This window comes from Danio aesculapii, chromosome 5 (assembly GCF_903798145.1).
Source record: "Danio aesculapii chromosome 5, fDanAes4.1, whole genome shotgun sequence".
NCBI lineage: Eukaryota > Metazoa > Chordata > Actinopteri > Cypriniformes > Danionidae > Danio > Danio aesculapii.
Window position 1 is genome coordinate 42,489,173 of NC_079439.1, and position 15,043 is coordinate 42,504,215.

At 35.7% G+C, this 15,043-nt stretch overlaps 1 protein-coding gene across 1 annotated transcript in view; it reads left to right on the plus strand.

Annotated features, from left to right (window-relative positions):
- The window catches only part of epg5 (ectopic P-granules autophagy protein 5 homolog (C. elegans)), a 49,976-nt gene that overhangs the window by 84 nt on the left and 34,849 nt on the right, over positions 1-15,043 (plus strand). The window contains exons 2-15 of the mRNA XM_056458248.1: positions 86-943; positions 3,801-4,048; positions 4,886-5,012; positions 5,293-5,400; positions 6,547-6,620; positions 6,751-6,862; positions 8,783-8,897; positions 9,147-9,297; positions 10,772-10,933; positions 11,109-11,266; positions 12,216-12,370; positions 12,548-12,688; positions 13,454-13,615; positions 13,699-13,821. Coding sequence (XP_056314223.1) covers positions 86-943; positions 3,801-4,048; positions 4,886-5,012; positions 5,293-5,400; positions 6,547-6,620; positions 6,751-6,862; positions 8,783-8,897; positions 9,147-9,297; positions 10,772-10,933; positions 11,109-11,266; positions 12,216-12,370; positions 12,548-12,688; positions 13,454-13,615; positions 13,699-13,821 — 2,694 coding nt within the window. The remainder of the gene's footprint in view (positions 1-85; positions 944-3,800; positions 4,049-4,885; positions 5,013-5,292; positions 5,401-6,546; positions 6,621-6,750; positions 6,863-8,782; positions 8,898-9,146; positions 9,298-10,771; positions 10,934-11,108; positions 11,267-12,215; positions 12,371-12,547; positions 12,689-13,453; positions 13,616-13,698; positions 13,822-15,043) is intronic.

Below are 15,043 nucleotides of genomic sequence, written 5' to 3' on the forward strand. Positions count from 1 at the left end.
TGAAAACCCATCTATTAGCTCATCTTATCAGTCTGTAGGTTTGCATTTAATGTAAATTCTCTATATAAAAATGCTTAATTTACAGGTCAAAAAGGAGAGGCAGTCAGAGAGTGTCAGACAGCCCTCGGGATCTTCAAGTGCAGTTAATGAGCCTGAGTTCACTGATGTGCCGCTCAGCCTCCCTCATGTGCCTCCTGACCTCAACGCAGCTGCCTCTCAGACTTCACTAGATCATCATGACAAAGCTGAAAATAAGCAACAGCAAATTCTCTTATGCGAGAAGCCTAAAGTAGTACAGAAATCGACGTGCCATGAAGACAAAGAGCATGAATTGCCATCACAAGATGCTGCACCTCGGCTGGACCAAGCATCAGTGCTTTCTCCATCCAGCCAAAATGATCCCAAACCCCTCAGTGCTAAACTTGAGCCATTTAGTGTCCCTTCTATATATCCTTCTATACCGGCTTCCATTTCTCAGCCTCAGCTCTCAGAGGATTCATACTCTATCTCCTATGGACTGTTAGATGACTCTTTAATGCCTGCAGCTTCTGAGAGACTAGTAGCTCCGGCTGTTTTGACTCTGGCTAACCAGGAGTCCTCTCCGCCCAGCTTGGTTCCAGTGGAGGTTGCGGATGTGGAAAGACCCAGAGTGAGGCTTTACCCAGAGCTGCCCAGGACCTGCCAGTCTGTGAAGCCCTTCACTAGCGAGCAGCTGCGCATGTGGGAGCCCGGTTCCTGGCTGGAAAACGTTGAGTTGCATGAAGCAGAGTTCCAGAGTCTGGCTCATCAAGAAGGACACGAGCTGTATGAGCTGCTGCTGAGCTACTGGAGGTGCCGGAAGCAGTTGACGCAAGCCCAGACTGAACTGCAGGCTGCCAACTCGGACTGCAAAAATGTGCAGAATCGCCTGTGGAGCTTCAAGGATGAAAGGCTTTCGTTACAGGTCAGTCATGTTATCTGTCTGTCAATTCAATTCAGTTCAATAGAACTATATTGGCATGACATGTCAAGCTAGCATTACTAATGCACTACAGATTACTTAAACAATGAATAAAAGTGTAGATTTTTTATATAATTCATATATACCTAACGCTTTGGAAGGATTCATGTGGATCTCAAGAGGATGGGTTGTTATTTAGAGAAATAAAAAATAATAACAATAAAAAAGCTGAACTAGTAAAAATCAAGTAAGGCTGGGCGATATGGCAAAAATGCAATCTCGATAATTATTTCCCATATTGAATGATAACGATATATATTTTGATACAAGTTGTTAATGCTTCCAGATTTAAGAGTACCCCAACAATGACTGAAGCCACAAAAATTAGAGGCTCCATTAAATGGTATAACATTTTCAGCTGTATCAGGATAATATCAGGATGCTGTTTAGTAAATCCTGCTAGATTTGACATCAAGCTGCTTTGTTTACTGCAGAAACCAAGGCAACACCATAATTTCTGCAGCTTTATAGGCGCCAACCTGCTGAATTAGCTAAATTTTATAGATTTTTATTCAGTAGATGAATGATGTTTTAGTTTTGGATTAATTTCTTACATTAATATTTAGTAAAATTTACTGCAAGTTAAGCTTTCGCCAGTGTTGTTAAAAGGTCTTAAAATGTATGAAAAGAGTCTTAAAGGGGTGGTCCACTATCATATCATATTTTAAACTTTAGTTGATGTGTAATATAGCTGTGTGAACATAAACAGTATCTCTGAATGTAAGATGCTCAAAGTTCAATGCAAAGCGAGACTTTGGATTTTACTGAGTTAGCTTAGCAAAGCCTACAATTAACAAATTTTAGAGACTACAAAAAATACTTCCGGGCCAGTGAGATCACAAACGTACTTTTACCGCACACACACGCTGCGCAGCTAAGGGGCGTGGCCAGAGGCGCTGTAATGTTACAGCAGAGGGAGCTGAAATGGCATCCAAATGCTGCTATTTCCACAGAACTTCGTCTGTTTCTGTGTTTGGGCTTCCAAATGACACGACACAATGACAGAAGTGCTTACAGTTCAATATTAATTATGTTCCAGAGAAAAATAAGATGCATAGCAAGCATGATTTGACAAAACTCCCAGTTCAGTGCTGGATTCGGTTAAAATCTCCTCAAAGGAGGAGCAGCTCCAACAAGCAGAAGCTGTAGCCTGTGAGTTTTTATTTGTGAAAATTGATCACGACATGTACAGTGTCCAGCCTTAACGGTATGTTGTAGCAAAGACGTAAAAAACGGGAAATGCTGTTTGGCACCACTAACAATTCATCTTCAAATTCATATTTATCAGTCAAACTGCTGTAAACACGGACACACACACACACACTTCACCAGCGCGTGCGTGTCTCTCTATAGGCAGCTTTTTCCGCGATCTACATCTCAGATAATGAACTCACAAAATATATGTGAACGATTCATATTACTTACACATGCATATTCCGAATATATGTGAAAGACGTCAAGTAACACGTTGAGTTAAAAAAATACAGGAGAGCTCGCCTAACTCGTGTAGCAGCAGAAAAATAAATCAGGGTTCACACAGGTCGCATCCCACATCTTGTGCTTCATTCTTCTGTCAACAGCGTCAATGTATATTACAGAAAATAACTTAATCCGAGCATCAGAGAAAAAGAAAAAGAAACATCGGTCTCGCGCACATGCACTTCTCGTGTTACACGCGTCTACAGAAAATTCACACACACATACACATAGAGAGCTGGCATAAGGTTGACTGACTGTTTGCACAAAAAGCGCATGCTTGTACGGGCGTGACATGGAGCTGATCTGCGATCGCAGCACATTATGACACATGACCAATCAGAGTCACTTGAGGGCGGGCCTTTCAGAGGAACTAATAAATATGACAGTCGTGTTCATGTTAGCTGAGTAGCTGTATATAATCAAAGTAAGATTTTTGGAAAAATAACGTGATTTCCTTCAAGTGAAACATGAGCACACATTGCTTTGCATCTTATAAACACAACCAAGCCTTAAAATTACATTCTGGACCACCCCTTTAAAAAAGGTATTGAATTTCACTCTCTGATTCCTGTATATACGCTGAAAAAAGTAAACCTTAATTTCCTACATTTTTTTTCTACAAATCAGCCGCTTATGAACACAGAATTCACAGATTTTTGTTTTATTTTTGCCTAGTTATTCTAAGTAATGATAGTAGTGAGAAATTCCATGATTTTTGTTGCCCTAAAAGCACTACATTTAAGAAAGTTACCCATCTAGAATCATGTTAATGTAGATGGACATTAGATTGCTATTGATTATGCTGCTCTATTGGAGTTTTTAAATGTGAAACTTCCCATGTTGAAAACATTATTGCAGCCACCATTTTGTCTTCTATCCATTGACATTTAAGCTCTGAATGCATGCTGTTAATATTTCATATTTGTACCATACAAACACAGAATGATTATTCTTAATGCTTTATTTTGTACTAACTGGAGCTTTTTACTGATGCAAGTCAATATCATCTGACAGTAGTCAAGTTGAGGAAAAACAGTGTCCAATATTAGTATATCGTTTATCAAACCTAAAATGTTTTCCTGTCTAAATATATTTCCTTGTAAACATACAAAACGTGGTAATTTTGGTTTATTCAGAGCTTAATAGGTTTTTTGTAATGTCCATTAATTTTAGTTCTACTTCCAATTTTGCATCCTGTTTGCTATCTGAGTCATAACTATTTCCAGATGTTTGTTTAAGTGATGTTATGACTTCACCATAAAAATACACTGACTGCATTGGTCTATTTTCTTATTCTCAAGCACACCTGTTTGCTTTACAGGGTGTATGTGCAGACCAGAGTAAGGTGTATGGCTACCACTGCTACCAGCAGGTAACACTGAACGAGGCCGCATTAGCTGAGCTGAAGCACCTGTTTTCTGCTAAAGCGGAAATCCTTCATCAGACAGTGGCTCTGCACTCATACACCTCCATCCTGTCCCGTCTGCAAGTGGAGTCTTATCTCTACCGCTTGCTCAGCAGTAACCCCACCACCAAGAATGTGGCTGTGCAAGATACAAGCGCAGGCAAGTTCACACTGATAAGTCGAGTCTGTACATGAGCCACAAATTATTGGTCAAGTTTGTTTGTTAAGGAGTACCATGTCTTGTCTGTCAAAAATACTTTCACAAGGGATAGTTCACCCAAAAATTCAAATTTTGTCATAATTTACGTCCTAACCTAAGGTTCTTTCTTCTGTTGAACACACACAAAAAAAGATTATTTGAAGAATGTTGGAAACCTGTAACCATTGACCTCCGTAGTATTTGTTTTTCATACTATGGAATTCAGTGGTTTTCAGCTTTCTTTGATTGTCTTCTTTTGTATTTAACATAAGAAAAGGAGCCCATATAGGTTTATAACCACTTGAGGAAGAGTAAACTGTGTGTAAATGTTCATTTTGGGTGAACTAGCTCTTTAATGTTTGTTTTGAGAAGCCATCCATCTCTGACAAATGTGGGAAAACATTTTAGGACTCCTATTCATATGAGTACCCATTGAGTTTTAGACTTGTTTCATTTTGAAGACTGCACACTGTGAAAGGCATGTTTGTTGCATACATAATGTCTAATTTAAGTGCAGGTACCATAATAAAAGTGATTGTTATCCAACCTAAATGATGTATGTAGCCTAATAAATGTAATATCTGGAGGATGCAGCCTTTGAAATCAGGCTCAGCATTTGTTTGTGTGGCTGACACTTTTATCCAAAGACTGATTGACCAGAACTAACAACTCTCTTTCTTTTATATTATATTTGTCCAGTCAAACTGACCACTGAAAAATGATTGTGCTCATGAAAGTAGTTCTGCCTGTGGTTTTGAATGTCATGCTGTCTATTGATTTTTGTATTGAATGTCTTAGTGAGTCCAAAGTCTCAGCCCTCGTCCTTGCAGCCGCTGAAGGAAAGCATCAGTGTGTTGTTCATCTTCACCCGACGAGTCCTAGATGATTCTCAGTTTCAGGCTGACATCCATCTCTGGCTTCAGAGGCTGGTAAATATCTCAAAACACCTAAAACACCTAATAATAGACTGCAAATAACGTCAAAGTCTAAATAACATGAGGTTATGATTAAAGAACATAGTAGAAGTCGCCTCAGTTTTTGTAATATTTTAAATATTATGAGGGATAAGCATCTATGAAATCTTTTTATATTCTTAATGATGGTGTACCTAAAGTTTTATAATTCATGCTAAGCTGGCAATATTAATATACTTGGATTTCTGTGTAGGTAAGACTTCATTGGTAAAAAGATCTGCTTTTCTCCATCTAGGTGTCTGTGCTGCATCAGGTCGGTTCTACAGGAGATCATCTGTTCATCCTAAACCACCTGCTCTGCTGCCCGGCAGGTGTAGGGAAATGGGCTGTGCCGTTCCTACAGGTACTGGAGCAAAGCCCTGGAATTGACCTGTAGAAAATGTTAACAGGGACATAAAAAATGTATACAGCGCGAAAATAAATATTGAACATGTCATAATTTTTCTCAGAAAACCTATGTCTAAGGTACTGTAGACTTAAAATTTTTTAGCAGATGTTAGTAACAAAGTAATCCATAAATACAAAGAAATCAAAAGTAATTACTAGATAGATATTAGATATTGAGTCGTGTGTAATATATAGAATGGGTTACTGAAATATGGTACTATTTCATGTATTTTAGTTACCAGGATATATATACACTATATATATATATATATATATATATATATATATATATATATATATATATATATATATATATATATATATATATATATATATATATATATACCAATGAACATAAGACAAGTGGATATTTGATAATTATGTGCATATATACACATCATATATACACAGTGTGTGTGTGTGTATATATATATATATATATATATATATATATATATATATATATATATATATATATATATACACACACACACACACACTGTGTATATATGATGTGTATATATGCACATAATTATCAAATATCCACTTGTCTTATGTTCATTGGTAGAAAGAGTGCTGAAAAATCAAGTAAAACAAGCCAAGTAAAGTAAACAGTATCTGTTCTAAATACTAAAAGTATTGAGTGTATTGAAAGGCTTTTTAAAACTGCACAAGGATAGTCAGTAGTGCGTGTCACACTGTGAAAATTTGGATGTTCTTTAATGAGTTATTTAGCATTCATAGACTACAAATTACAAATTTGCTGCATTTATAAAGCATCTGTGTCCTGAGGTGTGTCTGTCGGATGAGATTTTTCTATGTGCAATTTAATTAGATGGCAATCACAGGACTGCTTATTTTACTTGTCCAATCACAGTACAAAAAAAAGTTAAAGTAGTGACTGCAGGTTGGCTGAAAACAATGCAAAAACACCACCAATATAACACATTACAAGTACACATTTTTAAACCTAGTTAGTAAATTACAATACCTGAGAAAAACTTTTTTCCTGAGAAAAACTTCTCACAGTAATTTGAGTGTTTGTAATTCATTACTTTACACCCGTGCTTATAATAGCATTGCATCTGCTCTCTTTTAATAGATCAAAGTATTGGATAACCCATCTGGAGTGTATCATTTCATGCAGGCCCTTGCTATCCTTATGTCTCCAGCAAGGTAAATATTAGCTTAACTGGAAAAATGAGCCGGTGGTCTACTGAATGCTCATCTACAAGTGCAAACTGGATGCAAAGAAAATTTGGATTTTTGCTCTTTATTTTGTTGAATATGTGTGTTTGACATGCAGGCACCGTCCAGACTTCCTGGGACATATGAAGCCCAGTGATGCAAAGGGCAACAACAGCCTAACAGGACCTGCATCTGGGAACTGGACTCTAGTGGATGAAGGTGGAGAAGAGGTGAGGAGGTCCATCTTGACATCAAACTGACATCAATGCTCAGCCCTATCAGTGCTTTAAAATGTCCTGTGTCCAGCTGCTAATACACGTACAATACAGCTGTTGATATTCAGGTTAAATATTAGATAATTATTATAATGCTGTGTTTTAAAGCAGCTTTACTGGAAATGTTTTCAATGTTACAATCAGGACGTATTTTGATGTAAGGTGATGCTGTACAAATAATATGCATATGGCAAAAATACACAACTTTTAATATATTTGTACTAGTTCTAGTGCAGCACTGTTAGAATTAGTAAGTCCACAATTGTCTAACGAGGTATATCTTTAATTTAGGTTAAACCTAGCCACCAACATTATTACCCTTTTGTATGGTTATATGTAATGTTAGTAGTCGTTTTTTCCACATTGACTTCCAATATAACAACATTTTTTGATTGCAAAGTCATGACACCATATATTCATGCCTTCTTGATTGTTGGTAGTTTTCCCTGTGGAGAAGAGTTAAAATTAGTATGTATTATATTGTTTAGTACTGTGAAATTGACTGTTACTACTACTGTTGCTGATAAAGCTAAATGTATAAATCTAACATTATAATTTGTACGAGCCATACTTATTTTTAGTCTCATTTTCAATAAATGATTCCGTTATTCACTCATAAAACTTCATGTTTCATTGCTAGATGTCTCATTTTTAAAAAATTATTCAGTGGCATATTTTTGATGTCTGGTTGGTTAAATAATGTAATCGTTGACTAAAAATTTCTTGTTTGTGCGTCTTTAAATGCAGATGATGGTGATTTTAATCTTAATTTAAGACATCAGTGGTTACATCTAAACTATAAACTGTTATCCCGGTACTTAATAACAGTGTTATTTGACTGTTTGTAACTTCATAACTGACTCAAAAGAATTAAGACTGAATCTCTTTTTTGATTTTTGTGTTTTCAGATTAATAAACATTCAAATCAATCACTATCATTTATAATTTATGTTGTGTGGGTGTTGAGATCCATATCTAATTAATGAATAATCGTGCAGCTTACACTGAATGCATTAATGCAGGCTAAACAAGTGGTGACAAAAAACACCTTTAATGAAAATACCCCACCACATCCCAAATAACCCACCACAACATCTTCCGTCATCATTATATTTTACAGGAAATCCTAAATGCTTTCATACAGTACATGTTATTTGAATGAAGTGAGAGGTGATCTCTGTGCAATCGTTGGAAATTCTGGATTAATTTAGCAGTAAAAAAAAATGTATTAATCCGTGGGTCACGTGTGTTTTGAAACCGTGGGTTGTGAGCTGTACGAATCATGGACCAATTGTGGTCTGTTACACCTCTAGTTATTAGAGCAACATGGTGTGGAAAGTAACGTCACACAATAAAAAAAATTCTGTTTAAATCTCAGACCCCAAACCAGCTCAAACATTCGTTTATGTGGCACAAATCAGCACAAACGAATGGCATAGTTTTGGGATTATTTATTTTTATGGGGCGCCGACTTCACCGAGGTATTGTTTGCTTAGGAACAGACAAAAATGCATCTTATAATACCAAGTGTAAACTAAGCTTTATCGATTGTCTGAACTTTGTTGTTCTGCTTTATAAAATGAAAAGCTTTTTTGCCAGTGGTTTGGCCAGAATCTGTTATATATTTGGTTATCAATTGTATTTGGTGTTTGCATATTTGGTTATCGTGTCAACATTTGATTTCACAGCCTACTATTTTAAGCCATTAGTTACTCTTTGATTGTCATCTCAAACCGAAAGTGTTCGTATTTTTTTGTCTGCTATGTCTCCAACAACAGATCCTTTGTTGTGCGTGTTATGCTGCTTGTTATGAATTTACACACTTCTCCCATGTGATGTCTGCTCTGCTGTAACACTCGTTGTGAACTCCCTCAGGACGAAGACCCAGAAACGAGCTGGATGCTGCTATCTGAGGATGATCTGGTGTCTCTGTTCTCTCAGTTTCCCTTTGATGAGCTCTTCAAACATTTACTGGGCATCTGCTCTAAAGGTGAGGCTGTCTTCATGTCCCAAAAGCGAGCTGACGCAGACATGCAATGTTAAGCCACTACATTGCATAGTATTCAAGCATTCTTATTTGTGATTTCTGACCATACAACACAAATGACAAAAACAAAAAGCTTATTGCATGTATTTGCTTTATTATTTACAAGTCCTTCGATCATTACATGTATATTAAAGTTGACATTTTATGGTAGTTCTCAAAAATTGGCTTGTTAAATGTCACTCTGTCTAATAGGAGACTATCAGCCTCAAGCCACCACAAGTCAAAAGATGATGAAGATATTTGCGTTTGCCTCTTCGCTAGTTGAGCTGCTAGCAGTCGGCTTGCAAACCTACAACAGAGCACGCTATCGGCAGTTTGTGAAGAGGATTGGTCACATGATTCGGTTTGTGTTCATTTCATACTATGCCCATTTTAAATAACCCAGACTAGCTATTGATAATCAGTTTCGGTTAAATATTAGATGTACAGCTGTACAGGAAATGTTTTCAACGTTACAATCAAGACGTACTTTGATGTAAGGTGATGCTGTACAATTAATATGCATATGGCAGAAATACACAACTATATATTTGTACTAGTTGCAGTGTAGGACTGTTAATATCAGTAAGTCCACAATTGTCTAATGAGATATCTTTAATTTAGGTTTAAACAGAGTTTGTGTCCTAGTCTCCAACATTATTACCCTTGTGTAATGTTAGTTGTCGTTTTTGCCCCATTGACTTCCATTATAACAACATTTTTTGATTGCAAAGTCATGACACCATATATTCATGCCTTCTTGATTGTTGGTAGTTTTCCCTGTGGAGAAGAATTAAAATGAGTAATTTTTACTGTTGATCATCAGTTGACGTGATTAACCCTTTATATAGGCATGTGCAAGGTTTCTGGTCTTTATATGGAGTTCTATGAAGTGAAACAGCAAATTATAGTGTGTGTGCAAACATACACTTACTGTGTTTACTTACTGCCTATTTTGATTTATCAGAAATATCAATGTCTCTCACACGCGCGCATATATGTATATATATATATATATATATATATATATATATATATATATATATATATATATATATATATATATATATATATATATATATATATATATATACATATACACACACACACACACACACACACACACACACACACACACACACACACACACACTATACTCTAAATAACTCCATATGAAAGCCAGAAACTAAACTTTTTGCAGTGCAACTGATGATCAAATTGTGAAAATTAAACATTTTACCTTATTCAAACAGGCAAAACCACCAACAATCAAGAAAGCATGATTATATGGTGTCATGACTTTGCAATCAAAAGATCTCATTAAAATTTAGTTTATATAGTTATACTTAATATTTTCAAAGCATTTTCCCAACATATGTGTCAAGATTTCTCACCAAAAATCACTTCATTTGATGAAACGCAGAGAAAGTTAGGCCAAATTAAGACTCAAAATCACCCTAGAGTGAATGAAAACATCCCCCACAGCACACAAGGGTTAACTAGTTTTCATTTTTGAAGCCAGATGCTGTACCTCAGTGCCATCAAAAGTTTTTAGAGCTAATATATAGACCATGATTGATTGTAGCATGACTGAAGTTTGGTTAAATGTGTTAATATTAAATATGTAATTGGTTCTTAAAGGGATAGTTCACTCTAAAATGAACATGGCCTGAGGCTGAGTAAATATACAGGAAATGTTCACTTTTGGCTGAGCTACTCCTTTAATTTACTGTAATAATAACTAAATATAATTAAATCTAGCATCAATTACTTTTACAGATTAGGCCTTTAAAGGATGTAATCAGAACTGACTATTTGTTCATGTGTTCTCATTCTAGGATGACGCTCTGCTATGTGAGTGACCACTGGGCGCAGTACATCAGCCTGACCGGTGTGAGCAGAACCACCGTACAGGAGCAGTCCTTTTCAATGGAGAAGCTGCAGGTGGAGTTCGACCATCTCTTCCTGAGGGCGGTGCTACATGTGCTCAAGGCCAAGAGGTATAAGATTATTCTGAGGAAAGAAAGTTAAAATCTGACCTAAATCTTTGGTCCAATTCCCTCTATTTTTCTGTTTCCTTTGTAGTCAATAAAGGTTTTATTGAAAGCAGTGGTTTATCATGTGCATTTCTTCCTCATACTGTGTTTGTTTAACTTTTTCCCTGTTGGTGAGCAGACTAGGCATATGGCTGTTCATGTCTGAGATGCCGTATGGGACGTTGTCCAGCTCCATGCTGTGGAAGATCTTCTACATTATGCAGTGTGCAGAGACAGATGGTCTGGAGAAGCTCAGCTGTAGCCTGAGTGCTGAGGACTGTATCCAGAGGCTCAGAGGTGAGAGGAAACATGCATCTGATCCTGGGAAAAATACAAGAAAACGTTTCCCAACCTTTATGACTCAAATCTGTAGTATTGACAAAACTGCTATCTGTAGTATTGAAAAATATCTATATTGATCTTGTCATCTAATAGCTATAAGTTGATGATGTGGCAATAAGCAAACAAAAAACGAACAAATTAAAGCATTAAACGTTATTGAAGTGAAAATATCAATTAAAATTTGTTAATAAAATTATATTTTGCTCAAAAATAGCTATTTTTACCCTAAACCATTTTTAGAGATTGACACAGCTATATTCCTGTAGAATCTAATCTTGTAGAATTGTAATATATCTCATATTTATTTTTTTCTATAATATTAAATATTAGTTAGAAGAAACAAATTAAAATGAACAAATATATCTGCTTGCTTCATACTGCACTAAAGATATAAACTGAAAAAAAAATTTAATGTTATGGATAAACATGTTTCTGAACGAACATCATGCCAATCTGAAACTTCTAACCTAGCCCTAAAATCATCTTGCACTGTCAATAAACATGAACATTTTGATGCAGGTAATTTCCATAAATTAGCCAAAATGTGAGTTCTTCTACTCTCTGAAGTTTGATTAAGACAGAAACCTTTTTTTCTTTTTAATAATTTTATTGTTGCTTATATTGTAGTATTATAAATTAATTTTTCTATTTTTTTTCAGTTGTTTTTGCTTAAAATCAATTGTAAGCAAATCTTCTGTAACTTTAGCAACAAGTAACAGTCACCCAATTAGTTGAGAGATTTATTAAATTGCCCCCTCTAGTGGATGCCAAAAAGTTCCTTGCGAAATTTCATAGTTGTTGCAGTGTATTTATTTGCATGATTATCAGGTGTCCCACCCACTTTAACAGGTGCTGGTATCTCCTGGTAAGACCAAAAAAAACCCCAGCTGTGTTTATGTTTCAGAATCAAGTCATCAGGAGAAGTTTCAGCTCTGGCTGTCTGAGATCAATAGTTCAGATGGGATCTGCCTGTTGACAACGTTTGCGCACATGGCTCAACCAAGACGCACCGATGTAGACCCTGAGTTTGTCAGGAACATAGTGCTAGAGATATATGAGGTGTTTTAAAAAATTTTCAAAAAAACCTGATCACAGAAAGATACTATATATATATATATATATATATATATATATATATATATATATATATATATATATATATATATATATATATATATATATATATATATATATATTTATATATGCAATAAATGTCTGATTAATCTTTCCCTCAAGGTTTCCTATGTGAGTGTCACCACCCGTGAGATCTTCTCTAAAGTTGGGCGGGAGTTGCTGGCAGCGATAGCAGCTGCCCATCCTCACATCATCTCTGTGTTGCTGGAGAGACTAAGAGAGACCATAGAGAGAGTGGGCATGGTGAGCAAATACATTATGTACTTCAGTCCACCAAACAAGCTCAAAGGTTACATTTCATTAAAGGGATAGATCAGTCATTCAATTTCCTTCGGCTTAGTCGCTTCATTCATCAGGGGTCGCCACAGCAGAATGAACCGGCAACTTATCCAGCATATGTTTTACACAGCGGATGCCCTTCCAGCTGCTACCCAGTACTGGCAAACATCAATGGACACTCATTCACATATACTACGGCTAATTTAGTTTATATAATTCACCTATAGTGCATGTCTTTGGTCTGTGGGGGGAAACCGGAGCACCCGGAGGAAGCCCACACGAACACGCCAACTGACCCAGCCGAAGCTCAAACCAGCAACCTTCTTGCTGTGATGCAACATTGCTAACCACTGAGCCACTGTGTGATTATCATTTACTTACCCTTTGCTTGTTTCAAATAGTTTCTTCTGTTGAACACAAATTAAGTTACTTTGAAGAGTCTCGTAATCATTGACTTTCATAGTATTTGTTTTTCATACTATGGAAGTCAATGATTACAGGTTTTCAGCTTTCTTCAAAATATCTTTTGTGTACAACAAAACAAAGAAAGTCAGTTTGGAAACCACCTGAGAGTGAGAAAAGGTTCATTTTTGTGTGAAGTATCCCTTTAATGATCTCTGTAGAACTCGAGTAGTCTGAGATGAAGAACATCAACATGAATGTTCATTCAGTGTATTTGGGTTATGATGTGGGTTTGTTGGTTTGCATATTTGCTAATTATCTCTGCAGGTATCATTGTACCTGTTCAAAGAGTTGCCCCTGCACTTGTGGATGCCAGCTCAGGAGGAGGTAGGGCTGATCAGAGACTGGCTGATGAACTTCAGTCTGACTGCTGTGGAGAACAGATTAGCCTGCATCATACTAGAGGGCCTCAACTGGGGATTTCAGCCAGTGAGTTTGAATCGCTAATTTATCACCTCAAATATGTGTGTTCTGCTTTAAGCACTGAAAGGAACTCTTCTTTTCATCCACAGAATGGTTGCCTAATTTTACCTGCACCTCTGCACAGTGAAGTTGCCTTGTTGGTGATTGAGGCATATCAAAAATATCTAACGGATAAACCATATGGTGGCATCCTCTCAGAAGGCATCAAGCAGGTATACTTCACATATGACTGTGACATACCCTGCCTCTTAATAAACATTGATTATAAATGAATAGAGGGGCAGAAATTAACATGATTTAACTAACTACATTAAGAGACATATATATATTGGTTAAACATATCTTTGTTGTCTTATGTCAAATATGCATTATTACTTTAGTAAATCAAAAAAAAAATCTTTTGCACATTATACTTTAATCAAGACGCATGTTTTGTATTTAGTTTTACCATTTCAGCCTATGTAAAAAGGTCTAGTTTGCAGTTAATAGCCAACAGTTTAATCAATCACAATAATCCCATTTCACAATGACGTCACTTCACTTCCCCCTATCGGCAACGCAGTGTACCTTTGAATGAATGGGAGACTTCTCTGGAAAATTTACAAATAAAAAAAATTAACATTGCACGATCTGATTTAAGACCGTTATTGGTATTGGGCATGTGTCCAAATGTTTCTCTTTCAATACTGAACTGCTTTCTGAGTTTGAAAATAATTTTTGAGTTATTAAGAATAGGAATAAGCTATTGATTATCAAGAAAGTATATGTTTGCAACCTTTTACTTATTGATTAAGTTTATTTTCTCAATAAAGGATTTTTTTACTTTAATGCTGCTCTGAATATAAATTTATATTATCTGTAATATGTAAAGGTTCCAGCATGAGTAAAAAATTGTTTTATTAAATCTTCTCATAGTACCTGATACGTCATCTATAAATGCAATCCATGCAAATGCAAAATTTCATCAATTATTATTTAGTGATCTATTAAAGTTTTGTTCAGTTTCTCCATTTGAATGAATTAATCATGTCATACCGCCACCTTTTGGGTGGATTTAATTTGATATCTGTACTACTTTTTAATTAATAATGCTACAAATAAATTCATAATCTAATAGTACTGAATTCAGATGCAGTCTTCTTGGTGTTATTTTTGCAATTCTAAATTTTTATAATAATTTTGTTTGATTATTAAGAGTCACAAACAACATTGTTATTCTGTTTCATTTAATTTGAATATTAAATACATATAAATGTTTTATGTTAATAAATAAAAGACCTATATAGAAAAAATGGCAGAGAACCGAGCAGTAGAATGTGAATAATATGAATGTGTTTGTAAATCAGCTGTCCTCTGTATACAACCATCGTAAAACACCCACAGTTTTATTTATTTCTTATTCTTCAGGACACAAAAATTAATAAGTCTAACATA